Source organism: Neomonachus schauinslandi, chromosome X, assembly GCF_002201575.2.
Source record: "Neomonachus schauinslandi chromosome X, ASM220157v2, whole genome shotgun sequence".
NCBI lineage: Eukaryota > Metazoa > Chordata > Mammalia > Carnivora > Phocidae > Neomonachus > Neomonachus schauinslandi.
Genome location: NC_058419.1, coordinates 3781870 through 3809851, shown reverse-complemented (window position 1 = coordinate 3809851; position 27982 = coordinate 3781870). Strand labels below are relative to the sequence as shown.

The 27982-nt window shown below is 54.6% G+C and overlaps 2 protein-coding genes and 1 non-coding gene across 6 annotated transcripts in view; 1 reads left to right on the top strand and 2 right to left on the bottom strand.

Annotated features, from left to right (window-relative positions):
• MTMR1 (myotubularin related protein 1) overlaps positions 1-14442 on the top strand; it is a 56604-nt gene extending 42162 nt beyond the window's left edge. For both annotated transcript variants that reach the window (XM_021683645.1, XM_044911514.1), the window contains exons 12-14: positions 3568-3681; positions 7606-7782; positions 13019-14442. In XM_021683645.1, coding sequence (XP_021539320.1) covers positions 3568-3681; positions 7606-7782; positions 13019-13180 — 453 coding nt within the window. In that variant the 3' untranslated portion in view covers positions 13181-14442. The remainder of the gene's footprint in view (positions 1-3567; positions 3682-7605; positions 7783-13018) is intronic.
• On the bottom strand, positions 2399-2544 carry LOC123323578. The gene has a single exon (XR_006539491.1). It is a non-coding gene; the product is annotated as a U4 spliceosomal RNA (small nuclear RNA).
• A 2595-nt stretch (positions 14443-17037) lies between the features above and the next one.
• CD99L2 (CD99 molecule like 2) overlaps positions 17038-27982 on the bottom strand; it is a 93394-nt gene continuing 82449 nt past the window's right edge. For all 3 annotated transcript variants that reach the window (XM_044911729.1, XM_044911728.1, XM_044911730.1), the window contains 4 exons: positions 24402-24437; positions 23918-24037; positions 19047-19112; positions 17038-18131 (listed from right to left, as the gene is read on the bottom strand). In XM_044911729.1, the coding sequence (XP_044767664.1) occupies positions 18067-18131; positions 19047-19112; positions 23918-24037; positions 24402-24437 (287 nt within the window). In that variant the 3' untranslated portion in view covers positions 17038-18066. The remainder of the gene's footprint in view (positions 18132-19046; positions 19113-23917; positions 24038-24401; positions 24438-27982) is intronic.

Here is a 27982-nt window from a genome sequence, read left to right as displayed (position 1 = left end):
GTAGTTCTGGAACATTCCCCATGTGGGTTCTGAGGTGCCAGTGAGGGCTCCATCCTACTGCAGTCCTGGGGCCAGTAGCCTCAGCTTCCCCCTGGGGACTTAGAGATGATGAAAATTCAGGCCCGCCCAGCCCTGCTAATACTGGAGGAGGGTGGCACTGGATGCGGGGATATTATTAAAATGCAGAGTCTGATTTGTGAGCCTGCATTCTCACGGATCGCAGTAGCAAGGATGTAGAGAGAACAGGCACACTTCCAGAAACAAGAAAAAAAAAGGGGGGGGGGTGAGTTCTGATCAGCTAGAGGAGACCTCTCAGAGCCCTCAGGCCCACACTGAGAACTTACTCTTACTTTTAGGCCCAGCTTCCCCAAACTGATGGGGCTCTTGCGTTATCCAAGCGCCAGGTCACAGCTGATTCAGAGCAGCCAGTTGGAGGGCTGGCAGGGGAAGGGGTGGTCTCAGAGGTGGGCACTGCTGGGATGAGTGACAGAGGGCAGTGAACGCACACTCCGAAAGCATGGAGGCTGGCCGGGGGTCTCACTGTTACGGGGTTCTCACCATGAACTTCTTGCTGTTTGTATTAATTGAGCCAATAACAAAATTAAATGATGGTTACATTCAGGTTAAAACAAAAAAGTATAAACTGCATTTTAGAAAAATTGTGTAACAAGGTTGAACACAAAAAAAAGTGCTTCTGAGGAGATAAGCACAACTTTTGTGGATGTGAAGTAGCTTCTTCCTCCCAAATGCCGTGTGTGTGTGTGTGTGTGTGTGTGTGTGTGTGTGTATGAGAGATGTCCTCAAACTGCCTTCCATTCTTCATACTGTTTAGTGCCTATTTTCACGTCTAATCTAGATCATTTTTGTGCTGTTTATTGGATTTTAAGAATGAAAGCAAGGGGTTTAGATTAGATTTCAGATGCCTCTCAGCTCTAAGATACTGTCCATGAAATGTGTATAATTAATGTCTCAAAACAACATGGTTAATGCAATAGAAGCAGAAATATCACTGCTCAGTCTATCAGTTAAGTTACAAGTGGATGAGACATGTAGCTTGTTAGGAAAGATGCATTAATGTAATAAGATTAATTTATTTGGAGGTTGCCTACTGCTAAATCAAGTAAGCTAAATCCGTGTTACATTGTTTGAAATCTCAGGATAAAGTGAACCAGCCTATGTGGACAAATTGATATAAAAGGATCTAAGGGAAAGTAATTGAGGGGCTCTTCAGAAAAGAGTTTCAAAGATTCTACAATAACCATAGTTTAATAGACTCTCTGCCCTTTTGAATAGGTTTAATAGTGGTTCATATTTTTGTTCCTCAAGAGGTGCAGAATTTCATTGTGGATTTCTAGAGTTTTTGAGCCCATACTTTTAGGTAGATGGTATAGTTTCCAGGAGAAGAGGCCAAAAGGAATTATGAATCATGAGACTTACTCTTCTATTCGTATTACTCTAGCTGTTGCTACTTCCCTGGGCTGAGCGTGAGGCCACAAGGCCATTTGAACGTGAATAGCAGTCCTGACGAACATCAGTAATGTAGCCCTTGTGTCTTGGTTCTGGGGGTGCTGATCGGCGTAGGCTGAGCCCCAGCCAGCCTAGACCTACTGGCTCTGGGACCCACTTGGCCGGAATAAGGCTTATAGTCAGGGGTGCTAGAATGTGCCCAACCAAGCTCCCAGGTCCAGAAGGCGGGCTCAGGCTTTAGGAATAAAGACTCGTTTGACTTCAAAAATGTGTCCATAGAAGCTTTGCTGTCCTGTTAATAAATGTGTAATTTAAATGAAAATAAAGTCTAGATCTTCCATTTCTATCCTTGATTTAATAAAGCTTCAGAGTACATAAATGTTATATATTTGCTTAACATTCATAAATTTCATGGTGCCAATAATTTAGAAATAGAGCGTTACTAAACTGCATAGAAAAATGCTGGGAAAAGTGGACATGATGTACTTGGCCTTTTAAAGGATAGCCATTTGGAATGTGAGGCCATTGGCAGAGTCGCAAGTTGAAGGCTCAGAGAGGATTCATCAGTAGCTGTCTTCAGCATTTCAGCCAGGATTAGTTGATTTAGTTCATCTAGAGAACAAGAATGCTGGTACGAACAACCAGCACAGCTAGTTTCCAGAGGTTTCTGAAGAAGTGGAATTCTGAGGGGGCTCCTCAGAAGAGAGTTGTGTGTTTCTGTGGGAACAGTCCTTAAGATGGAGAGAGAGACACATCTGAAACCAAGGTGGCTGCGCAGAAGTCCGTACGTTGGCTAATGTGATAAACAGCCTGGTGAGGAAAAGAACGATTTCAGGTGGAGTTTGGACAGTCCTGGACTGACCATTATTTCTCATTGGGAAGCTTGTCTGTAGCCTGGGAAAGTGATACGGCCATCAGTGACCCTGGTTGTCTCTCTAGAGGTGACAGGATTAGTCATGAGAGTGTGCGAACAGCACTGTGGGGAACGGTTTCATACTTTAGGGAAAAGTTTTCAATTAGCAATAATCGCACCTCGGATAAACCTCATTGGCTACGATACTGCCACTGCGCAAAGTGACTTAAGTAAACCTCTGCTGGGTAGTTCTGTTTGGTTTGCTTCTACCGGGCTTTGCCTCCTTCAGTACGTCACTGTGTTCTTGGCACATGGTAGGCGCCCCGCCCGCACCAGCTGCCGGGAGCTTCGCTGTCCTCATTAACCCCTATTATTGTTCCCAGGCCATCTCCTTACGGCTACTAAATGCCAGCTACTGGCTGGAACCTCCCGACAATGGTAAAGTCTCTGTTGCAATTCTGTAAAAACCCATGAGAATTACCTAAAACAATAATTGAGATGATTATGTGATTTTCTTAATTCTGTTAATGTGGTGAATTAACAGTAATTATTGTTTTTTTAACGTTGATCTTCAAATGTTAAGCCAGCCTTGCATTCCTGAGCTAAACCCCACCGGGTCATGTTGTGTTACGCTTTGTATATATCGCCGGGGTCAATTTGTTTACGTGTTGGTAAGGATTTGGGGATGTATGTTCATGGAGTTGTCTCTGCAGGAAGGTTTTTAATTATGAGTCATTTCTTCACGATAATAGGCTTTCCATTTTTTCTTGAATCCCTTTTGGTATATGCTGTGCCCGGGAGCCCCCCTCCCTTCTCTGTGACTCCAAACGCACCTGCGGGCAGAAAGCTGGGACAGTACTTGGACTTGATTGGTCTGTTTCCCTTCTGGGCTGGGGGCCTGTAGTCTCGTGCTCCCTGTTGCCAGAGTCTGAAAACAGCTGTTCCATGTATTTTGTCCAGCTTTCTAGTTGCTTCTGGCAGAAGGGTGACTGTGGGCCGTGTTCTACCAGCAGGACCAGAAGGGGAAGCATTGAGAAGTACAACAGTTCTCGTTACTGCGGGTGCTTTCGTAGCCGACTCTATGAAGCCGGGACTCGAAGCCATAGGAAGTGAAATTCTATATGGCTTAGACTTCCTTTTAACCTCTGATTGTATTCCAAGTTGTACTTTAGCTGTCTTTCACAAAAAATTAGTACCACTGTGTTTTAGAAATTGAACTCTAAACCTTACTTCTCTCTCCATTTAAGTTTCCTTCAGCATTCGAGTTTAATGAGCTATTCTTGATCACGATCTTGGATCACCTATATAGCTGTCTCTTTGGGACTTTTTTGTGCAACTGTGAACAGCAGCGATTTGAAGAGGTAAGTGTATTCCATCCTGTCTGTTGCTTTCCCATGCCTCGGGTGCCCTTCCCATTAAGTGCCACTGTAGACGCGGGGGGTACTGGGTGGAGTGGGGACCTGGGTCTAGCCCTGCTGCCATCTGTAAATGGAGGGATGGCATGAGATGCCCTTCCAGGGCTCACCAGCCCCAGTGCGTGTGTGTGATCTTCCACGTGGTCTGACACAAGCCCCTTACTTTATGGGGGCTGGGACCCAGCAAGCCCACAGCTCTCTGAGGTCTCTGAGGTCTTATATGAGGGTCAGTTCTAGACCCTGGACCCCTAAACCCCAAGCTCATGTACTTTCTACCACACTGACTCGAAAATGATGTGATTCTGCTCTTCACCCTCCATTCCATTAGGCTGACAGGTACTTGGAGGCCTAGGAAGGTGAAGTCTGTAGATGAACCCAGAACTTCCTGCTACGTAGCAAGCCAGACTTCCTTTTCCATCAGGCTGATAATGAAGCAGCTGCTGAGCTTCTCAGAATTCTATGTTGCCTCTTTCCTCCTAGATTGATTGATTGATTGATTGATTGATTTGAGAGAGAGAGTGTTCGAGAGCACGAACTGGAGGGGCAGTGGGAGAGGGAGAGAGAACCCCAAGCAACTCTGCGCTGAGAGCGGAGCCCAATGGCAGGCTTGATCCCACAACCCAAAACCTGACCCAAAACTAATTATCAGATGCTCAGCTGACTACGTCACCCAGGTGCCCCCTTCCTCGTCCATTTGAGATGAAAGAAATGAGCACAAGTGAGGAGGCACTGGGGAAAGGCAGCTTAAGAGTGTCCTCTGGTTAACAGAAAAGGGCCACCACCTGCAGACTAAGCACATTAGAACATTATCGAATCTTGGAGAAAATAGTGGGTGACCAGCACCCACCTCCCTCTGCAGCCTCCCCACAGCTGCCACCCCCTCATTCCATGTCCACACCGCACTTAGTCTCCTCCCTTTAGCTCTTCTCTCACCTGGGAGCCTGCCTGGACCCAGTCCTGGGTCCTCCTCTTGCCCCAAACTCTGTTCTCTCTAGGTCACTGTCTGTCTCATCTTGGGGTCTAAGTACCATTCTCCTGCTCCTTCCCTGCTCCTCTGCGTCTCCCTCAAGGGCACCCTTGCCCCTCAAGATGCTAAGGCCAAATGCATAGGAGCCACCTTTGCCTCCTCCCTCCCCCTCCCCCCAGCTGCCACGGCTGCTCCCCAGAAGAGAGAGATTCTTTAAAAAAAAAAAAAATTGTATTTACTTAGAGAGGAAGGGAGGGAGAGGGGAGGACAGCAGCAGAGGCAGAGGGACAGGCAGACTCTGCACTGCACCTCAACCCCGCAACCCCGAAATCATGACCTGAGCTGAAATCAAGAGTCACACGTTCAACCGACTGAGCCACCCAGGTGCCCTGAAGAGATTCTTTCTTAATCTGGCCACTTGTCACTGCCCCACAGCCTAGCTCAAGCCCCCATTGTCTCATGGTGGACTAAGGCGGCCGCCTGGAAATGAGCTTCGCTCCCTCCATTTCTGACCTCCAGCAAGCAGGGCAGCGCTCCCCAGCTCCGGTCCCATCACGAGCCTCTCCCCTGCTTGAAACCTCCCTGTGGCTTCCGTTCTGAGCAGGATAAGGTCCATAGTCCTACGGGCCCAGGTGATAGGCCCTGTTAACCTCTTTAAAAAAAGAAGTTTTAGAGTACATTTTATGGTATGTGACTCATATCTCAATAAAGCTATTTTTAAAAAATCAACAGAAGAATGAAGTTCACATGTAGAATTTAAACCCTGATGGTCTTTCTTTTTTTTTTGACAAAACATTCTTTTAAAAAATCAGCTCTCTTGAGATACAATTTACATACAATATAATTCACCCTTTTAAAGTATACAGTTTAGTGGCTTTTAGTATATTCAGAGTATGCAACCATCACCATCTAATTTCATAAACCCTTTAAACTTTTCATCACCCCAGAAAGAGAGCCCATCCCCATGAGCAGTCACTCCGTGTTCCTCGCTCCCCTAGCCCCCGGCAACCATGGATCTGCTCTCAGTCTGTATGGATTCACCGATTCTGGACATTCCATACGAATGGAATCAAACAGTATTTGTCCTCCCATGACTGGCTTATTTCACTAAGCGTAATGTTGTCAAGGTCCATCCGTGTTTCAGCAGGTGTCAGAACTCTGTTCCTTTCTTCTGCCTGAGTAGTATTCCATGGTATGGAGAGACCACATTTTGTATATCTGGTCAGAGGTAGATGGACTTCTGGGTTGTTTCCACTTTGGGCTCTGACAAATAATGCTGCTCTGCTATGAATATTCAGATGTGCAAGATTTCGTGTGGACGTGTGCTGTCATTTCTCTTGGTATATACCTAGGAGTACAGTTGCTGAGTCATATAGTAACTGCTTGTTTAACCTTTTGAGGAACCACAGACTGTTCTTCCAAAGGTCCAATATTTTACCAACACTGTCTCATGTCTAAGGGGTCTGTTTTCTTCACTTCTTTGCAGACATTTGTTGTGTATTTTTTTTTATTCTAGCCATCCCAGTGGTATCTGACTGTGGGTTTTGGTGTACATTTCCCTGGTAACTACTGATAGTGTGAGCATGTTTTCATGTGCTCCTTGGCCATCTGTATATCTTCTGCGGACAAATGTTTATTCAGATCCTTTGCCCATTTGTAGTTGGGTTGTCTTTATCATTGAGTTGTAAGAGTTCCTTATAAATTCGTGATATATACAAGTCCCTTATCAGATATATGATTTTCAGAAACTGTCACCCATTCTGTGCATTGTCTCTTCACTTTTTTGATGGTCTCATTTGAAACAAGTCTTTAATTTTCATGAAGTCCAATTTGTCTATTTTCTTTCATTGCTTTGTGCTTTTGGGGTCCTATCCAGGAAGCTGTTGCCCAACCCAAGGTCACGAAGAGTTGAGTCTGTGTTTTCTTCTAAGAGCTCTGTAGTTTTAGCCCTTCCATTTCGGTCTGTGACCCGTGTTTGAGTCCTTTTTGTGTGCGCTGTGCAGGAAGGGTCCAACCAGTCGTCCCAGCGCTGTTCGTTGGAAGGGCTCTCTTGCCCCCACTGAGTGGTCTCAGTGCCCGGGTTGGCAATCGGTTGACTGCAGAGGCGAGGGCTTGTTTCTGTGTTGTCTTCTCGTCCGCTGAGGCTCTTCAGGGCCCTTGAATTCTCGCTGGTGTTTCTCTTAGAAATGCAAATATAAAATAGGAAAAGGTCCTGACGGGATTCTCTGTGTCTAGGTAGCTTGTGAGGGAGTCAGCTGGCTTTATGGTTTTCTAATCTTGACTTCGTCACTGTGCTTGGTCCATGTCTAACACTGCCCTGCCCTGCCAAGCCTGTTGGTTTTGGTGTTTTCACTCACATGGGCAATGCAAATAGTTCCAGCGTTTCTAAACCGGGTATGCCAAGGTCGGGAGGTGGGGAGATAGAATTTAATGATGTGTATCTACTTCTCGGTGTGAGGCTTCACCAGCCTGTCACCCTGGTATGTTTCCCTCCAAGACAGCCATGATTTTCCGGTGAAAGGAATCTTACCTGTGAATTCTACCCTCGTCACAAAAGCAAAACTGCTAACTGGAAATAAAACATGTATTTGTTATTGATGGGCCCCATCATCCTGTGGTTGTTAGAAAGTTCTCGTTTTGCCTTCACACAGACGCAGTTGCCAGATGTCACGTAACTCAGCAATACATTTTTCCAGGACAGTAACCAGTGTCTGTTTTCATGTCATCCCCAGCATGAGGTGATGCCATAGCATAAGGGATGGGGGTGGGGCTCAGTAAATGTTCTGTAATCTTTCAGCATTTGAATTCCTTTTATCCAAGTCCTTTTCTCTCCATAATACAAATTCTCAAGGATCTGAAAAAAAGTTGAATTTATTTCAATGTATTCTTTTTTTGTTTTTCAGGATGTATATACGAAGACTATATCTTTATGGTCATATGTCAATAGCCAGCTTGAAGAATTTTCTAATCCTTTCTTTGTGAATTATGAAAACCACGTCTTATATCCCGTTGCTAGTCTGAGTCATTTGGAACTATGGGTAAACTATTATGTGCGGTGGAACCCACGAATGAGGCCTCAGGTATCTTTTTGTTCTTTGCAAAAGAGCCTATTTTTGTAAGTGAAGATGGTGGTGTAGAAATGCGTGCATGCTGGGTATTAACATACACTACTTCTGCCCTCAGCCCTCAGGGTTTAATCCTGTGCGTTCATGTTCTAGCACCTTCTTTCACACACCAATCCAGACGCTGTTTGCTAGATTAGAGTTAAAAATCTTAGCACCTCTGTCTTCTGCCAAAGGCAGGTAGAAGAAGCAGTATTGGTTACTGCATTTCACTCTTAGTCTTTCCAAGGACTCGGTTAGTTTATAGACTCTGGTAGAAAGAGGGCACGAGCTGAGTGGCAGACAGGCACCCCCTTGAAGAAGGGGTAAAGTCTCCCCGTCCCTGCCACACTTTTTCACTGTAACATTTTCTGAGAGTGAAAGACATACCAGAACAGCGCACAGCAGGGCCGGCCAGCTGAGCCACGCTAGCCCTTGGTGTTCAGTGGCCGAGCTCGGGCTGCGGCTCGGGCCCCACCAGTTAGGGCTCCCTAGGTGCTCCTCCAAGCCCGTGCTCTACCCGGTCCTGCCCCACCCCCTCTCCACATGGCTGGCCTGGGCACGGTCGGTGCTCCGTGCGGAGTAGGCCGATGGGGGCGGCCCTCCCCTCCGGGGACAGAGGACTCGCAACTGAGGTTCTTTTGCAGTTGAATGTCTTTCGGGTTTATTGGTGGTCTGCCGGGAGCGGGCTTCCGGGGCCTTGTCTAACATCCTCGCTGCTGTCGGGCGCAGGTGTGCACGCCTTTCCTGTCGGCTCTCCTCCTCAGTCCTGCATCCTCACTCAGTGTCCTCGCCACCTCTGTGGGCATGTCCTGTGTTTCAGTCTGCTAGGGCCGCCGTAACCAAGGAGCACAGTTGGGGCCGCTTACACAATGGAAATGTACGGGCTCCCAGTTGTGAGCAGAGAAGGCTTGAGAGCAAGGTGTTCACTGGGTTGGTTCCTTCTGAGGGCTGTGAGGGAAGAGTCTGTTCTAGGCCTCTCTCCCTGTGTCTTCATGTTGTGTGTGTCTGTGTCCAAATTTCCCCTATTTTATCCTTTTTATAAGGATACCAGTTGTAGTGGACGAGGGCCCACTGTGATGACCTCACTGTAACCTGATTACCTGGGTAAAGACCTATCTCCAAATACAGTCACATTCTGTGGTACTGGGGGTTAGCACTTCGACACACGAATTTTGGGTGGACAGTTAACCCGTAAGAGCCCCCTTCTCCAGTAACCATGGAGAAGACCCAACAGTTCATTTTACTTTGCAGCTGCCTGGCACTTGAACTTTGGAGGGCCCATGACTTCACTAACCTTCCCTCCCTGACAGAAGATTCACCCACTGTGGACTTAGGCCCAGGACCTGTCTGGCCGTGCAGACGGCGGCCCCTCTCCCGCTTCTCTCCTGACGCGCTCCTTTTCCAACAGCACAGATCCAGCTGCTCATCACTTGCCTCTTCTTCCCTCCTTCCTACTGCTTTCTAGTCCACGAAACTTCAGCTACAAAAGCTCTTTCTTCCTCTAGAGCCTCTGAGTCTGCTCTGCCACCCTCAGAGACCCCGCAGGACGGTTTTCCAGAACTCCACGATCAGGGCCTGCCCAGCCCAGTACTTGTCTTTCTCTGGGAGCAGGCACTAGCCCCAGGCTTTGTGCTCCCCTCTCTTCCTCCTGGTCTGATGGCCTCCATGTCCCCACGGGTGGCCTGGCAAACCCCCCGACTCTGGCAGTGCTTTCCCTGCCTCAGCTTCTCACCATGCCAATAGGCGGTGCTCTGAAAACCTTCTTTAGGAAACCTTCCCCAATCTGAAACTTCCTCCATTTACTGTCATGAGGCCCTGCCTGCTGTCCTTGTGCACCATGCCAATTTCTCACCCGGTGGAAGTGGCCGTTGGCTGCTTCCTGGGTTACGACCGCACCCCGCGCAAGCACATCGGTGTGAGGGGCCTCGCTGCTGAGATGGCCGGAGCGCGTTTCTGACCACTAGATGGATTCTGGGTTTAGTGCTAACTTTTAAGAGTTGTAAAATGTTTTCTTTATTGAAGAACATCTGAGGCGGGCGAGATGTAGTCTCCTTTCTTTTCTCCATGAAAACAGTATACATGTAGTCAGGTTCTTTGGGCAATGGCTCATGTTTTACATGTAGGTTTTTGATTTTGTGGGCAGTGAGCCATTAGTAACTAGTTTCAAATGTCCTGCCGATGAGCATTCATCCCGTTAGCTCTGTGGCTTCTATACAGAGTGCCATGGGGTCAGTTGACAATTGCCCGGGGCCTCCAGAGAGCCCCTTCACAAGCATGGCCGCTAGATCCTCTCCCCTTCCCTCTTCCGAGTGACCCATCCTCCTGTGACTCCTCATTCGCTAGTCATGCGGCTGAAGTTGTTCGTACAACAGCCCGCTGGGCCCAGGGCTGGCCGCCCGATGGCTCCAGCTCTCTCTGCCCCCACTGTCCCCTCATCAAAGCTCCGGGTTCCATTCATCAGGCTGTGGCGACAACTTCTTTCTCTCGCAGACTTTGTGCTCTGCAGGGGTAGGCCCCTGGCATAACTGCTTGTTCTCTTAGATGGAATCATCCCCCAAATGAGAGCCACATATGTGAGAGAGAACCATGGGCCCAGAAACCTCAGTGAGCCGGGGGTCGCCAGCCCCGTCAACAGCGCCCTTCGACGGGGGCCGGCTTCCAGAACGACACCCCTTCCTGACCGCAGCTGCTTTATTTTAGAATGCCAGCCCCGGGGACCCCTGAAGCCCTTCTTCCCAGGCCCCGGCGTCCCTCGGACTCAGGAACGCGGGCCAGCGGCTGCTTCCCGCGGCCCCCGCCCAGCTGCCGCGCCCCTGCTCTGCTCGGGCACCGCGCTTCCCTCGTCTCTGGGCCGCTCTGGTGCGTGTGTCGGAGCCACAGGAAGACGGGCTCCAGGGTAGAGTGTAGGAAGGTCACTTTATTTAAATCACCGAGTTAGCGAACAGGATCCTGGGTGACACAGAGGACAGCTGGTGGGTGGGATTTCTGGCACGGGAGCCGGGAAGTCTGCACAGGCACTGCTGCCGGACCGAGGGCGTCCCCTGGGCCCGAGCTCCCTGTGCTCATGGACGGTGGCCCTCCGAAAGCCCGCCAGCCTGTCCGCCCCGCCGCGATTTTGGGGACAGGAGCAGGAACTGCAGGCCTCCGGGCGCGGCCACCTCTCGGTGGGCCACGGGAGACACCCGGCCGCCTTCCCACCGCCTGGCCTGCACTCACGGAAGAGAAGGGAAGGGTACCCGCGGGCCGGGGTCCCACCCCCTCTCCGGAGGGGTGCCATGCCTCTTGGTCCCGCGGAGACCTTGTGGGAGCAGGAGAGCTGGGACGTGGTCCACGGGCTACCCGCGTCTTGTCCTAACTGCGGCTGGCATGGTTTGGAGCTGCCTGGGTGCTGGCCCCGGGGCACGTGGGGGAGCAGGCTGGGCCTTGGGGGATTGGAGGCCAGAAAGGTGGGTTTGCAGGGCCAGCTCCATCCGGAGGACTGGATGGGGGAGGGAGGGCCGTGGCAAAGGGTCAGCCGGAAGGCCGGTGTGGCGAGGAAAGGCGGGTGACTAGCCTACTCGTCTGAGGAGGAGGGGGCTAGACTGGCTGCCTGGAGAGCGGCTCCCTGGGCATCCATTAAAGGATGGCTGGGCGGAAAGAGGGCCGAGCAGCATTCTTGTTTCCTTGGGGGCCCTCTTGCCTTGTGGTGGACACAGGACCCGCTGGGTGAGGCCCCTAGCTAGCCAGGGGCATTCCCTCGAACAAGCAGGCCTTGGATTTACTGTAAGTGACCTATGAGGAAAGGCTGCACGGAGACGTCAGCTGATCATCTCAGGCCCTGGGCGCTCCCTGGCTGGGGCTGCGCCTGTCCAAGACCGTGTGCCTGGGCCCTTCTAACGGCAGCCTCACTGAAGAAGGTTCTCTTGTCTAATTCACTTGGAATCAAATGATCCTGCAAATAGGAAAATAATACCAAAAGGCCCCAAGACTAAGAGGGGAGCTACTGCTTACCTCATGGTGGCCTCTGGGATCAGCAGCAAATCAGGTAACTTCCCCTTGTTTTGGGCCATCATTGGCATCAGACTCACATTGTTGTCCCTACCCGTCTTCCTGCGGCTTGCTGAAGTCAGGAGGTTGTTCTTTGCTGGTTACTTCGCTGGTTTACCTCTCTCCCTCCTTCCTGTCCGTGTGTCTCATCTGTCTGTCTCCTGCCCTCCCTCTTCCCTCTAGTAGGGCTGATCACCATGGGCAGCCCTGAGGAAGAGCTCAGTTTGCAGGGAGGAAGCGAAGGGCTGGGGGGAAAGTGCTGCAGGCAGAAGGGACAGCACATGCATGGCATCTGTCAAAACCTAGAAGATTCTGAAGTGCAGGAGGAGAGTAGAGGCAGGACCTGGAGAGAGGGGAGGAGAGGCCAGCTGGGGTCAGACCGCCTGGTTTCGAGGCCAAGGTCAGGGCGGCAGGAAGTAGCCACTGGAGGCTGTTAGGCGGGCATCACATAGCCTGGCTGAGGCTCGGGAGCCAGGCCTGTAGCTGCTCTGAGACTGGACTGGGGACGAGGGGAGGCAGGAGGGCAGGGGCAAGGAGAGCCCCCAGGAGCCCCATGAGGGAAAAGCCGGCTCTTGGATCTCTGGGCTTGCTGAGGAAGGGGAGTAGGTGCTGTGAGCCTAGTAGTCGGACCGGGTGTCCCGTATGTCCCAGGAAAACCCTTCTCAGTGCTTTCTGGCCCAGCCCCCATGGAAGGGCCTTAAAGAAAAGCTGATCAGGGGAGGCCTTGCTGTGGGGGCTGGAGGTGCTGAGTGGAGGCTCAGTGAACAAAGCCCCTCTTCCCTGTGCAGGGAGGGAGTTGAGCCCCCAGGGGCTCCCCCTCCTCTCCCGGGGTGGCTGCCTCCTCCTCTTGTGACTGATGAAAACAAATACAACTTCAGGTTGTCAGGGTGCTGATTTAACAGCTGTATTTTCAGTCAGCAGAGCAATTTATAAAAAAGGAAAACCGGGGGGGGCGGGGGGCGGGGGGGGGGGGGGGGCGGGGCATGGAGTACCTTTCCGCAGTGTCCTGCGGAGATGCCCCCCTGCCCTGAACTGGCCAAGCAGGGCGGTGGCTGCAGCCCTGGCTCGGGAGGGAGGCCCTGCACGCTTGGCAGGGCTGGGTCGATGACCAGGCAGGCGGCTCTGCAATGGCATCCCGGTGCCCCGAGCAGGGCCCGCTGACTGCAGCCGCCTCTGCTCTCCCCAGACGCCCATTCACCAGAATCTCAAGGAGCTGCTGGCCATCAAGGCAGAGTTGCAGAAGCGGGTGGAGGACCTGCAGCGGGAGGTGGCCACGCGTGCCTCGTCGTCATCCGAGCGGGGCTCCTCGCCGTCCCACTCAGTCACCCCCGTCCACACCTCCGTCTGAGGGGCTCCAGAGGACAGCACTCGTGGTGACTCCGGCCAGCCAGGACCTCCTGCTCGGCGGCTTGGGCAAGGGACGGTAGCTTGTGAGCTTGTCTTTTAGGATTAGGCCCAACGCCCTCCAAGTCTGGATGGCACTTCCCACCAGTGACCATTTGTGTGGCTAGGTGACCACTCCCACTGTCCTCAAGTGCTTTTTGTTTCGTGAACCGTTCCCTCCTGTCCGCGCGATCCTGCGGCGGCCGCCTGCCGCATCGAGCCCGCGGACCGCCTGGCTCTGGGGCCCGGGAGAGGCGCGGGAGCATGGAGCGCGGGGCTTCGGGTTAAGGGGGCCCCGCTCCCTTTCTTTCCGAGGTAAGCCCTTCATTTTCAGACACACGCCCTTCACTTACAGACCGCGCGCCAGCCGCGTGGCTGCTTGAGCTCTTCGCTACAAGGCGAAGACCGTTCTGAACTGAACTCTGGCGTCGGGGCAGCTGCGCCCTTGCCAAGCCTCCAGTCAGTCCTCTTGGCGTCTGGGGCCCTCCCGCACCAGTTACTGTTGTGTACATAGAAGGTATTTTTAAAAAAGAGAAACCTGCCTTTATTTTCCTATGTCCTTTTTTATGTTTAGACTAGTCACTTGAGGAGGTTTCTGCTTAACTGGCCTGGGTGAGAAATTCTTTTCAAACAAAGCGCATGCCAACTTCATGTGGTACATCTGCAACATGGTTTGAATGGGGCCGCTGAGAGGGCACGGTGTCCCGCCCTCCCCCGACACCGGTGCTGGCCTCCCGAGGTGGCCCGGGGATGGCATGACCCTGCGCCGGCCTCCCCGGCTGCTCCCCGGCCGCCCCCTCCCCGCTGCAGGCTGTTGGTAGGGAGCGAGCCCGCCCTGCCCTCCTAGCTGCGCCGCGGCAACGTTTCTCCCGGCCCGGAGACCCCTCCAGCTCCGTTCCTTGGCTGCTGGCTGCGCGGCGGCACACCACTGCGCTCCCTGGCCTTCCGCTCCCGGGGCCCCGGCGGGCTGTGCCACCCTCCCCTGCCCACAGCAACCCCCCCCCCCGCCCTGCCCGATCCACAAGCAGCACAACAGCCCCTTGCCCTGTGTGTGTACCTAGCACACAACCGTTTCTAACACAACTTGAAGTATACTGTTGTTACCTGAGCAATTCTTTATTTAAGTGTACTAGAATGTAAAACATTCATGGTTCGGATTTTTAAAGACTATCGTATTTGCCTCCTCTGATACACTGTATTATTTCAGTCTGTAATTAAAATGTTTGCTCCGTGGTCTTGTTAAGTTTTTCCAATTTTTCCCTTGGGGAAAATGACCAAACCTTCCATACCTGTTATTTTATGTGCCAAGCGCAGTTAATACCCATAAAGTGCCTTTACAAGATTTAACTCATTTACTAAATCCTAAATGCCAGAAATCAGGTCTTGAGTGTCTTGGCCAAAATGGTGGGTAAGTACTCAGACTTCTTTAAAATATGAAATGCCCCTCAACCTTAAGCTGAGAAAATATTGATGGGGGAAAGGCTGGGGCTACCGGAGTCAGCTACAGCTCCAAGGAGGCATGGTGCTCCGTCCAGGCCTTGAGTCCTAGAGCCGAAGAGGACAGACTTCGGAGAAGCCCCCGGGTCCCCACCCCAAGTGTACGGAAGGAATGCTGGCCTCTGGGGGAGCTGTAAAGGCCTGGATGAGGCCACACTGACCCCTGTGCGTCACCCTTCTCATTAAGAGCCTGGGGTCCCTGTCCCCCTGCATGCAGCGGTCAGTGCCGCTGGGGGCCCTAGCAGCAATACCTGAGCGGCAAGCCCAGGGGGTGGCGGGGGCACTGTGCTAGGCCCTGGCCGGCCACGCAGAACTTCTTTACCGAAGACTCATGTGGTGGGTCTGGGTCTGAGGACTTGGTGCTGTTTTAGGACATGGCTGGCATGGCACCACCAGGCCACCTGCCTCAATGTGAAAACCCCACGTCCACTGCATTCCGCTCACCCTCAGAGGTCTGGCTGTGTTCTCGGTTTGCAAGCCAAGCTGCGAGGTGACGACAGGGCTCACTCATTGCCAGACGGGCCACTCTGGAACATGGCTGCATGAATGATGGCGTGCAGGGACCCCCGGCCCTGCTCAGCCCAAACGACTGCACCAACGCGAATCCACCCTGGATACTGGATTTCTTTGATGATGGTGAGCGCTGGGCTGGGGAATCAGGAGTGTGAAGCCTGCCTCTGTCCCTCTTGAGCCAGCCCGAGGCCTCTGCTCATCCCTCTGCAGCTCCGGGCCCTGGCTCTGTGTACCGGAGGGGCCCTGACACCGAGCCATTTCATCAGCAGAAGGAATTGGAGAACTCCAACCTTCTGGAGAAACACCTCGGGCTGGGGAGGAGGGGAGGAAGGCTGACCATGAACTACCTTAAGGAAAAAACCAGCATCACTTGACAAAGGAAGGCCCTTCACACCATCAGAATACAGTGATCTGTTAGGTTCCATTTCGTTTAATGCAAACACAAGACCACTTACAATTCCCATTTAAACACAAGCACATAAAAAGTACAGGGGATTCTGAGATGAGTTTCCACTTCTTCCTCAGACAAGGGGTACGAGCACTCCCAAGTCAGGTGCCCGAGGCAGCGGGCCTGGCACTGTTCTCTGGATCCCACGCCAGGAGGGTGCCCCTCCCCACCAAGCTGCCATGCTTCCTTCCTCCTGTGTTCAGAGTTACCAACGCTGAGCCTCCACCCCCCAGGTGAGCAGATACAGATCGGATATTCTCAATTGGCCCTTCTAGTTCACTCCATCTTCCCTAACATCTGGGACAGGCCCAGCGTGGTCAAGGCTACTTCCAGATAGACACAGTTACAAGAGCCTAGGCTTCTGCCCAGGAGTCCCTGCCCGCCGCCCCGCCCCCAGGGACAAGAGCTCTGCAAACAGGTGGCGGAGTGACCTTCCCGGCCTGTCCAGTCACTAGCGGCCCAGGTGCTGGGCTGTGGGCTTCTAAGGGAGAGCCGAAGGGGTCTCTTCAATCACGGCCACTGATTGTACGTCAGAGCCGGAGGGGCTCAGGGTCTCCACCACCACGGAAGCCTCCCTGTCGAGCTCATGTGGACAACTGGGGGGGGGGCACACCCCACCTCAGGGCTCCTAGTCGGCAAGCTCCATAGCTCTAGCTAGTGCCGGGCCGTGCCTGGCCATGCCAAGTGACACGCAGGCCACATGACTCCTCCTCCTGGCTGCCACGGTGACTAGGACTCCTAACGTGCCCGTGGCAGGGAGAGAAGTCAGTTACCACACCCAAGTGCCGCCTCCTTTTTCCTCCTCTGAGACGCCCGGGGGGCCTCAGTGGGCAGCCATCCTCACCCCGTGAGCTGCCGAGCGCCGCCCTGACCCTTCCCCAGCTCCCGTTACCTAGGAAGAATCCTCCAGAGCTGCCCGGCACCAAGCAGGGGTGCGGCCATCAGCCCTTGCCCTCCTTGGCGGCAGGGACAAGGCTGGCCAAGCTGACAGCCCCGGGGCTCTCGTCAGTGCCCCACACCCGCCTTGCGGACACACACTCCTGGCCTGCGTGCGCTGAGCCCCCCGCCGGGGAAGGGGCCCGTCAGGGCGGAGGCGGCGCGGGACTGGCTCTCAGGGGCAGCTGCAGACGCGCACCCCAACTGACGCCTCCTGCGCACGACTGGGTTTTTCAGAGAGCCGCGGACACCAGCACACGGGGCGTATGGTCTACAACCGGCGGGGTCTGCTCCGATTCCAACGGTGTCCTTAGGAAGCCAGGCTTGCCTCGTCCCAGCTCAGCGGACGCCCAGGCCGAACTCACGGGGCCGTCTGCCGTGGAGAGAGGCACGTGGGGTCGTGTCCGCAGGACCCCACCTTCCTGCTCACTTCCGCTTCTGCAAGTGCTTTTGGGCACTGCAAACTGGTGATCAGGAGACGGTGGCTCTAGACTTTGGCTCAGCCTCAGACAGCAGAGCTCCCAGGGACAGGACCACACGTGGGCCAAACGGAACGTTCCAGGAGGCTAGCCCAAGCCAGACAGCTCCGGGCCAGGGGAGGGGCCGGTCCCCGGGGTCTGGTGTTTACCGCAGTGACCGTGGCACCGCAAGGGCTTTTCATCAGGACAGGCAGAATCATCCTTCCAGACCCACGCAGGCAGGCATGTTTCACCAAACCCAGCAAACGTTCCTTTCCCCATCCCCCTCCCACCTCAAATACAACTTTAAGCAAACAAAACAAAACAAAACATGCATGCTTCCGGCTCCGCCGCTTGTTCTTGACGTCTGTAGTTTCTGCTACCAAAATAAGAACACGTACAGGGCAGAAGGGGAACACTCATTTCAATGCATAAATGATTCCTAAAAACTAAGCATGTCAGCCAGGACACCGCACCTAGTCCCCTGTGGAATCAGAGGGCAATCGGGCCCCAGAGTCACAGCTTCCTACTTGGCCAGAAGGTTCCTAAATTCTCAGCGCAGGACTATCAAGGCATGCATGTCTGCACTGAAATAAACGAAAAGCCACCATCGGACCAGCTCTCTGGAAGCGCGGCAGTGTCGAGGCTGGGTGGCGTGCGTGCGTGTGCGTGCGCGCGCGGGTGCGAGAGGGCGTGAGCGCGTGTGGTTACCTGATGCTCTCTCGTTCGCTCCTCGCACCCGCCTGGGCTCAAACTCCTACCCCCGGAGCATCGCAGTCCTCGCGCCCCGTCGGCTCGGGCTCCCCGCTCCCACGGCCGGCTCTCTGCCAGAGCTGGGCCTCGGACTCCACAGCAAGTCTCTTCAGAGCCTCTGGCACGGCGGGCACAGAAACCAAACTCACATACACCCCGAGCTCATCCGGAAGTTAGAGTGAGAAGCCGATGACGTCAGAGAAGCGGGTCCAAACCAAACGAGGCGCCAGGCACGCGCCGTGGCCCTCAGATCCGGGGCGCTTCGGGGGGCGGCGGCTCGGCGGCCTGCGTCTGTAGCGTCAAGTATTTCACTGGCGGGAGAGAGGCGTCTGTCAGCGGGGACGCCGGGCGCCCCCCGCCCCGCTGCAAACATGCGCTCCAGGCCCCGCGGGCGCCCGAAAGCCCATGCCCCGTCTCTTCTGTCCAGGGCCTGGGGACAGGCTCGGCCCCCCTGGCCAACCTCCCCTTTGGCGCCCACTCTGTCCCCAGTCGGGGCGACCCTGCGCCCTGGAGAGCAAGAGGAAGCCTGTCCTCGTCGGTAAAATGGGCACGCTCCCGGCAGGGCTGGCTGGCCACCGTAGCCGGCTTCCCTCTGCTCTCCTCCAGGACCACGGAGCCCGCGCGGTGCAGCCCCGCAGTCCCCGTCCCCGCGACACAGCGACGGGCCTGGCCCCGCTGCGGCTTTCGGCTCCAGGGACAACAGCCCGGCTGCCCGGCCTCCCTGCCTCCTCCTGCCTGTCCTCACCCGGCCTCCAAGGGCCCTCGGAAAGTGCCCACCCGCAGAAGGGAGAGGCACGGGGGGCGGGGGGCGGGGGGGCGGCGGAGGGGCAAGGGCTCTGAGAAGAGGCTGTTTTAGCCGAGTCCCTCTTGCCTTTGGGCGGTCTTCAAAACGGAAAGTCCCGGGCCTAATTTCAAGGCTTCCCCCCAGCTGGGCGGGCGTCTGTCTGGGCCACATCGGTTTCCCCCGCCACAGGGAGTAGAGGCCCCGCAGCGCACGGAAGCGCTTCGCCGGCCACCAGACCGCCCTGGTCATGGCCCCTGGGGTCAGGAAGCTGGAATCTGGCTCAAGGGCAGGGTGCAGTGAGCCCTGGGCCCCAGCAGCCACTTGCTCTGGCTGGACATTCTAGAAACAGACGCCTCTGGGCTTCCCGAGCACCGTTCCGCTTAGCACGGGGCCCACCGACTAGCAGCCCTGCAGCAAGAAACGAGGGCCCGTGAGGCCTCACCTTGGGGTTCCTCACACACAACGGCTTCCAGGTTCTCTCTCTTCACGTAGTCTGCGTTCAGCCCCTCTGCAAAGGGCAAAGAGCAGAGGTGGTGACGCACACAGAACCGAAGGGCCCCTGACCAAGCCCAGGGGTTCTCGTCATGGTCCTCAGAGGACGCACAGCAAAGGCCTCGGCCCCGTACCCCCCTGGGGCAGGTGCCACCACCCGGGAGACAGGGGCCCAGACAGCAGGCTCAGCACCACCCATGAGTCCGCATGCCAGCCCAGGGTCCAGCGAGGTGGAGGGAGCCAAGCGCTGCGCTGGCCGCACAAGGGACAGACAGAGGCGGGGTGGAGAGGGGCGGAGGGCAGAACGGGCTTCAGGGCAGAGAGGCCGGCAAAGCGTCCTGCCGCGTCCCGGCCACACCTGCCCCTTCGGGCCGCTGGCAAGAAGCGCTGTGCGCACGCCGCGGAGGGCCCAGCGCCCGGGGAGCTGCTCTGGTCCCTTAGATGGGCGTCCCCCCACCCCCCACTGACTTCCAAGAGGGGCTCCGGGACTCTCAAAGCTTCCTCTGCCTGCCGGCTCTCAGGTCACCGAGCACCCGGGACTCCGAGCGGACCCCAGCCTGCTGCTACTTAGGGGGAGTCCAGAGTCCGCGTCATAGCCCTGGGTAAGCAGACAGCTGGAAGCCTTATCAGAGCCCTTGGGCCTGTGGGAAAATCGGGCCACAGTTCTCAGCAACCAAATGACTGAGCAGGCACAGATGAAGTCCCTCTGCCACCCGGGGCTACATCCAGGCTCCCCGCACCTAGGAAAGGATGCCTGCCCGCCCTGGTGCTTTCGAGCTCAAGGTAGACACCAGACGGGCCCAGGAAGAAGGTGGGCATTGCTCGCTGGCAGGGGTGGCTGCCCCCGTGTGGGGCAAGGCCTGTGAGGGAGCCAGCGGAAGCGGTTCCTGCCCGAGGGCCGGGGGCTGGGAGATGCCCCCGAGCCTCCCGATCGCTGCCCCCTGCCAGCCTGGCAAGCACTCAGCGGGCCTCGGCCTCCTAGACAGGACCCCCCACCCCAGCCGCGCGGGGCCCAGAGACAGAAGACAGCAGAGTGAGCTAAAGATGGTGGTGGTCACAGCCAAGTCGGTGAGGGCCAGGAAAGGGCTCGGGGTGGAGGGCAGGGACGAGGAGCAAGAACAGCGGGTGGGGAGGATGGACAATGATGTATTGTGGCCAAAGCAGAAGAGGAAAATGAGTAAGTCGAAGCATGTCATTACCTTGACCTTCTGCTGCATCTGAAGGCAAGACACAAAGCTTAGGACCCTGGAGTAAGAAGTTAGTCCCTGGCAACAGACCACAGGGGCTTTCTGCGAGATGCACTGACCCTGTCACACTGTGACTTCGTCACTGAGGGCAGAGACAGAAAGCAGAGGGCCCCCAAAGCCCCCCCCCCGCCGCCCAACCCCGGCAGCCACGCCCCATCTCCCTGGGGCTTCCGGGTGCATGGGATGCAGAGCAGGTTCTGCTCTGCCTTCTGTCACCTCCATGTGGTGCTGGCCGTGGCCACTCTGGGCAGAGGCCTGGCAGAAAGGGTAGGATGGGAAGTCCCGACCCCAGCTTCTCAGGGGGCTTAGCTGCTCCACAAACATCCATGGGGCTCCTCCCGATTCCGACCTGGGTGCCAGGGACACATCCGTGGATGAAGCACACATGGTCCCCCACGGAGCTGCCAGTCCCGGGCGCGACGCGGGGGCGGTGGGCGGTCACAGACGCAGGAACCCAGCCCAACGCGGCCCCGCGGGCTCCAGGCCCGGCCGGCAGGGGGCGCTGTGGCAGCACGCAGCCTCAGCATCCAGCAAGTCCCATGGGCGGGAGGGCAGGAAGGCTTCCCGGGAGGGTGCCCCAGGCCCAAGGATGAGCAGATGAGCTCAGCTAGGTGAGAAGAAGGCCAGCGGAGAGAGGACGGCATGCTCGGGGAGGGAGTATGGCTTCTGGGGACAGGGGCTGCTGGCGTGGTTGGAGCCAAACCAGGAAGGGCTTTGAATGGCCAAGCTTAGCGTCTAGACCAGGACCAGCAAGGCAGTGGGGAACGTGCGAGGCCCAGGCGGAGCCGTCCCTCTGGCTGCTCCGAGCAGAGAGGAGTATGGGGGAGAGTGGGGCAGGCGGGAGGCTGACGGAACCATCCCGATGGGAGGATGGGGAGACCTGGCCCCGGACAGGCAGAGGCCTGTGGCCGTGCTGATGGAGAGGTGCGGCCCCAGGGCAGGCCTGTGCACGGGGCACCAACGCTGGGAGGGGGAACCCACTCACGCGAGAGGGCTCGGAGACAGGAGCGGAGACTACTGACAAGTTCTGAAGACTGCTGATAACGCAGGGGTGGGTACGGAAGGGAGGTCTTTAAATCTGGGGCATACGCCACACTCGGTTCCCTTCTGTGTGAGGACCATGCTTGCATGAGCGTGTCCAGGGAAGGGACTCAGGACAGCGTGGGTTCAGCAACAACAAGGACATCCTTGATAGACGGAGGGGCAAGTGGGGGACAAGGAGGGGGACGGAGCGACAGTGAGATTCCAGAGGCTGAGGGGGCGTGGGGCCAGCAGGTGTGGTGTGAAGTCTGCAGCAGGAGGGGGGCACACCTGCCTCCCCCACCAGCAGACTGGCCGCCACCTCCAGGCTGCCCTCAGGCGGCAGAACCAGGTCCTCTCGCAGACTCGCTCACAGCTCGCAGCTGTCAACACCCCCTCTCTTCGGTTTATTCTCCCTCAAGTATCACATAAATCGTTCAACTCTATATGCCAAGGCCATCACAGTCTCATGTTTTCTTTGGCTTTGCCTGCTAATCCAATTTGCAAAGCCTCACACCTGTTTTAGAAAACAAGTGTGGGGGGCGCCTGGGTGGCTCAGTTGGTTGAGCGACTGCCTTCGGCTCAGGTCATGATCCCAGGGTCCTGGGATCGAGTCCCACATCGGGCTCCCTGCTCTGCGGGGAGCCTGCTTCTCCCTCTCCCACTCCCCCTGCTTGTGTTCCCTCTCTCGCTGTGTCTCTCTCTGTCAAAAAAAAAAAAAAAATCTTTTAAAAAAAAAAAAAAAAAAAAGAAAACAAGTGTGAAAATCAGGTATTTTCACTTCACTTGGTGCCCGCCCCTTCCGGTCTCTTCACTGCTCTGCCCTCCCTGTCCCGACCTCAGGCTCCCCTGTGGATCCGGCACATCTGGACTGTTCTTTCAACAGTCCTCTGAACCTCTGTTTCCTTGTCGATTAAGTCAGGGTGCCCTCGAACCTGGGCCCTGGGGCTGATGGGAGAGGTCTCAGGGCGGGACCCCACATCCAGCGCTCGGCAGTGGCTGGGAAGCCGTTCGTACTGTAACTGTTACCCAACATGCCTCCTCATGGCTCCAAGCCCCGTGCCCTGGCATATGAGCCCCCTGCCCAGCTTTGATCAGCACGGATGATGAGCATCTCCCTGTTAGGGTGATGATGCCGTACTGCAGGAATGGTGGCCCCCAGAGACGTGGCCACGTCCTCCGCCCCCTACCACCTATGGATGTGACCTTATTTGGAAAAAGATCTTTGCAAGTGTGATTAAGGATCTCAAGATGAGATCATCCTGGATTTAGGGTGGACCCTGTGATGACAAGTGTCCTTATAAGAGATGAGGAGAAGGCACACAGACACAGGAAAAGGCCATGTGAAGCCAGAGGCAAAGATCAGATTGGTGGGACCACAAGCCAAGGGACACCCAGAGCCACCGGAAGCTGGAGGAGGCAAGGAAGGATCCTCCCCTACAGCCTCCAGAAGGCACAAACCCTGCTGATGCCTCGATCGTGGACTTCTGGCCTCCAGAACTGTGAGAGAATAGATTCTGTCATTTTAAGCCACTCTGTTTGCTTTTGAACTAGGACAAGAGACAGCTCTAAGGACAATCCAGCTTCCAGTTCCATACTCCTTCTTGACACCTACCTGTTCACACCACTCTACAGCCAAGCTTGTGGGTCCAAGGTGGGTCAATAGGATCTCAAGCGGGGCAACCATGAACAGTTGTGCAGACTGTGTACTGAAACATGAACCGTGCACAGCCTGTGTAACCGTATGTGGTGGCCCTGGTCAAGAACGCTGTACAAGAGTAAGAGAAGCCAGAGGAACAAAGAGGTGGAGACTTCCGCATTACCCACATCTAAGCATTCTGGGGCTCAGGCTCATTTGTTGGTTCCAGGCAAAGGCCCAGAGAAAGGGCAGGGAGGAGAAGCCTCAGAGGAGATGCTCCTAAGCTTCAGGAAAGAGGAAAACCAGGCTTGAGCCAGGCCCTCACTTGAACTAAAAATCGCCAGTCCTAGAGACAGCGTCAGCAAGCAGTGACACATCAAAGCCGTGCTGGTGAAACGGGTGAGGGCGCCCTCCTTGCTCACCCTCGCCGGGTCCCCACAGGCTGGCAAGATGGGGCTCGCTTTGTCACTGTTCGAATTACAGCTTAGACGCGCTCGGCTACAGTATAAAATGAAAGCAACCTTTTGCACGTGAAGCATGTGGGAGGGGCAACCCCCCCATTCTGCCCCTTGCCAGCCCTCATCGTTGCGGCGGCGCGCTGGCTCTCAGAGCCCCGACCCCTGCCTGAGCTCCCGAGGAGGCCGGCGGTGTGAGCAGGCGAGGCCTGAGGCCGAATGGCAAGCCCGGGCCCTCTCCCGCTCTGAGACACAGACGTCAGCGTCCCCCGCGCTGCCCACGGAAACACAACCAGTTTACACTTGGGTTCGGCCTCAACCTGTCCACCCCGGAAAGCCCACTCAGGAGTCGGTCTGGGGCAGGCTCTGGAATGGACCCGAATCGTGCCCCCGTTTCTGCCCCTCTCCCTTGAAAGGCCTTGGCCCCTTGGTTTGGAGGCCACGGGGCGGTTGCACTTACGCTGGATGCTGAAGCAGAACTTCTTCTGCTGGTAGGAGATGTAGCTGGAGACCGCGCCGATCAGGGCCATGGCCAGGGCGCTGGCCACACCCGCGATGGTGCTGGCCTCGGCCGACACTCCTGGGCAAGGGCGGGGAGAGGGGGAGACGTGAAGAGACGCGGCACCAGGCCAACAGCCCCGCAACACCACCTCAGGCACCTGGCTCTCCTCTCGCCACCGAGCTAAGCTCTTTCAAACGCCCGCGACCCCCAAGCGAGTGTGACAGGGCAAAGCCACTTCTATCTAGGGCATCTGCCAAGCGCTTCTGGTTTTCCATAAGGATCTCCACCTCTCAGGCCAGCAGGCTCCCATGGGGCCACCTCCCCGGGGACCCCGATTTTCATGCTTCTCTTAAATCACTGTATCCTTCTGCTGCTGGCCGGGTGGCTCTCTCCTGGAAACAGGGGAAGGCCGGCACTAGGTCTCCTCGGGACACAAACCCACCGGATTCAGAGTCGTCACTGCCATACCGACCGTCACCTGGAAAAAGGACAAAAACCGTGAGCCTGTGACCCCCCAGCTTGCGGGCAGCCTCTTCCCAACTCACTGACCCCGATTCTACCCCTGCCACAGCACCCCCCACCTCCAGTAAATCCCCAGTGGGCTTCTACCTGACTCTGGCAGGACCTGCTTCCTTCTGCCTATCAGCTGCAAAGCCCAGGCCACCAGGTACAACTCATTATTTGTAAAATGACAGTGACTGTGCCCCGAGCATGTTCTATCCCAGCTCTTCATACATGGGATTCTTTGCAACGTGGAGAGGCAGGTGCACCTAGCACCCTGATCTTCCAGGGGAGGGAGCAGGCTCGCAGGTGAGGGACTTGCCAGCAGGTGGCAGAGCTGGACCCACGCCAGGCGAACCTCCTTCTGGATGCTCATGTATGTACTGTCTCCGGTCAGAAGTCTCGATTCTTTATCTGATTGCAGAAAATGCTTCTATTGAACTTTGTTTTTTTTTTTTTTTCAAAAAGATAAAGGATGGAAGACTAGCATAAGAACAACTCATAATTCCACCATCCAGAGAGATCTGCAGTCCCTGATCCAGTATTTTGAAATTCGAAAGGCTCCGGAACAGATCAGTGGGTGGCAGGGATTGGGGCGGTGGGGCAGGGGAGACGGCTTGACTCTGAAAGGGCCCTTCGGTGTCAGAACTGGTCTTTATCGGGGCCCTGGTGGCAGTCACACGCGTCTATACCCGTAAGCGTGATAAAACTGCAAAGAACTCAACACACACACTTACCTCCCCAGACAGCAGCACCCTGACGAGCAACATTTCAGGACATTCATTAGCCTTGGGCTCTCCCTTCTTCTCAGGGCAGAGTGCTCATTCATGGAGGGGGGCTGTATGCCCAGGACCCAGGATTTTTAAGGGAAACCGCTCTAGGATGTTGGAAGCAATGAACTCTGGCACTTCCTTCACCAATTGGAGTCCGGGGATGCACAGGTTCATGGACTGTAACACATGCGCCCTTCTGGTGGGGGGTGTTGGTAACGGTGGGGGGCGGGGGCTGGGGGGAGCATAATTTTGCTGTGAACCTAAAACTGCTCTGAAAAATAAAGTCTATTTTTTTTTTTTTTTAAAGAGTGTGGGGGATAGAAAATGAGGTTTGTTATGTTCCCACTTAGGGATGAATCCTTGAGTTAAAGACCCCTGATTGGATATGAATGGTTATTTCAAAAGCACAGTCAGTGCCGTTGGAGGGCACCGAGCAGAGAGGACGACACAGGGTCCTTTGTGCACCAGCAGGTCCGCAGTGAGGTCGCTTGTGAGGATCCGGAGTCTGATGGTGCTGGCCCATCAGTGGTCCCTTCTGCTGCACTGGACGTGGCCACTGCCAAGGGTAGGGGCAGTCTTCTCCTAGGCGTCCTCTGCTGATGTGCTCATGTCAGCAGATTTCCAGATAGGTTTGAGCAATTCAACCTCCCCTTTCTTTCACCTCGAGTCTTGAACCTCACAATCTGTATGATCGTGAGCTACAAGAATGTTACATGAAATGTAGACAGGATGGTGTTATCCACACAAGCCAAAAGTGGAAACTACCCAAAGGTCTACCAGTTAATGAATGCAGATGTTTTTGGAATTTATGGAAAGGGTTTAATTATCCCTAATGTAAAAGGAGTCCTTACAAGTCGACGAGAAAAGATGCAGACTCCAGTAAAAAGAAAAAAAAAAAAAAATATGGGCAACGAATGTGAACAGGGAATTCAACACAATATTTTAAGAGGGTCTAATAAGATCTAGAGGTAAAAAGTGTTCCACCTCTCTTGTAGTCCAAGAAATGCAAATGTCAACAGGACAGCATTTTATACTGATCAAATTTACAAAGATTACAAAACTAGCATACCCAGGGAAGGTGAGGACAGGTAGGAGGGGACACCAGTACCTCAGGGGAATACCACTTGGCAGTACACTTGAAGAGTCGCATCATTAAAACTTTATACTTCCTGTGACCCAGCAAGTCAACATCTAGGAATTTAGCTGACAAACACTGAGGGTTTTGTGTATTTGGCTCTGAGGAGGTTTATCACCGCACGGTGTAGAGCAGTAAATAGCCGGAGGGAGAGACCGCTCAAAATAGGAACTGGTTAAATAAATTATGGTATAACATCATGCACTCATTAACACAGTATTTTAGAGCACTCTTTAATGACCGAGAAAGATAGTCAGGGTGTTACTGAATAAAAACTGGTTTTAAAAAAGCAGCATGGTCCCATTTTTATAAAAATAAATATTTACAAATGTATATTATCTAGAGAAAAAGTACTACAAGCATATACTCCGAAGTATTACTGGTGATTCTTCCTAGATGGTAAAACAATAAAGGAGTCCTTTCATAGAATTTATAAGAAATGTTTCAAACATACCAGCCCCTATTGTCCCACACCTGGAGGGACAGCTCAAAGAAGCTACTCCACACGCTGCTGGCAGGATCTTCATTTTCAAGGACGGTACGTTTGGTATCCCTACCTGCCTCCTGGGTTCACAATTACATTATACACCACGCTTACATACCAGAGACCAGGGTTGCCCTCTCTTGTGCTAGAAATCCCCCTGAACAGCATATCTCATGCTGCCACTGGCTTTGAGAACAGAAGCCTATACAACCAGCTCGCTATGCGGAATGCCAGAGAAACTACAGTGACTGTCCTAGCTAGAAGAACTCCTACAGCTGTGGCGAGCACTGTCCGCACATTCGTCCGCGAGGAAATCCTAAATGTGCCCTGTCGTGAACAGAAGCGCTAGATCCAGTGCATCCTCAGATGCAAAAGACAACAACGCACGGACCCGCGCGCACACGTCAGTCTTCAGGCCGCCACAAGCACGTTCCTGGGAGGCAGGGATGCAAGGCACGTATTTACCCTTCTCTGACAACAGCACAGCCCAGGGCTCACAGCGAGCGCCTGACACATCTGATTTGCCAAGGGCACGGAGAGTCGCCGAACGGTGGGGAGATTCTATCTAGAACTGCTGGGGGCGGGGGGGGGGGATGTTCAAGTGTTTAAGGACTTTCGTAAGTATGTTAGTCTTCCAGCAGCCACAGCTGGGACTTTTAGATTTTTTATAAATTTATTTTCATTATAAGAAGATGAGCAGCAGAAATGCAAAATTAAAAATTAAAAATTAAAAATGAATAAAGAAGGAAAAGGACTTGCTTCAAATGACCCATGGATACAAAGTCAAGTCAAACTGAAAAAACTGTCCAGAAGCCGGCTGCCTCAGCTAACCCCTGGGGATGCCATTCCTCACTGTCTCGGAAAGTCTCGAAGGCGCGGATCTCCCCCATCCCCCACCTCCGAGATGAGAACGCTCACTCTCCAGCCAGAACACTGAACAGGTGCTGCCCCACGACCATCTCTGAGGAGAACCCCCCCAAGAATGGAAAGGCTGTGACCCATCCCTTTAGGCGCCCTCCCTGGCCCACTCTCCCCTCCCATCCCCAGATCCTTTACCAACTAAGAACAGATGCAAGGAGCCAGAGGAGTATCAGGCAAAGCCCTCGCTTCACAAAGAGCCTAGGCCAGTA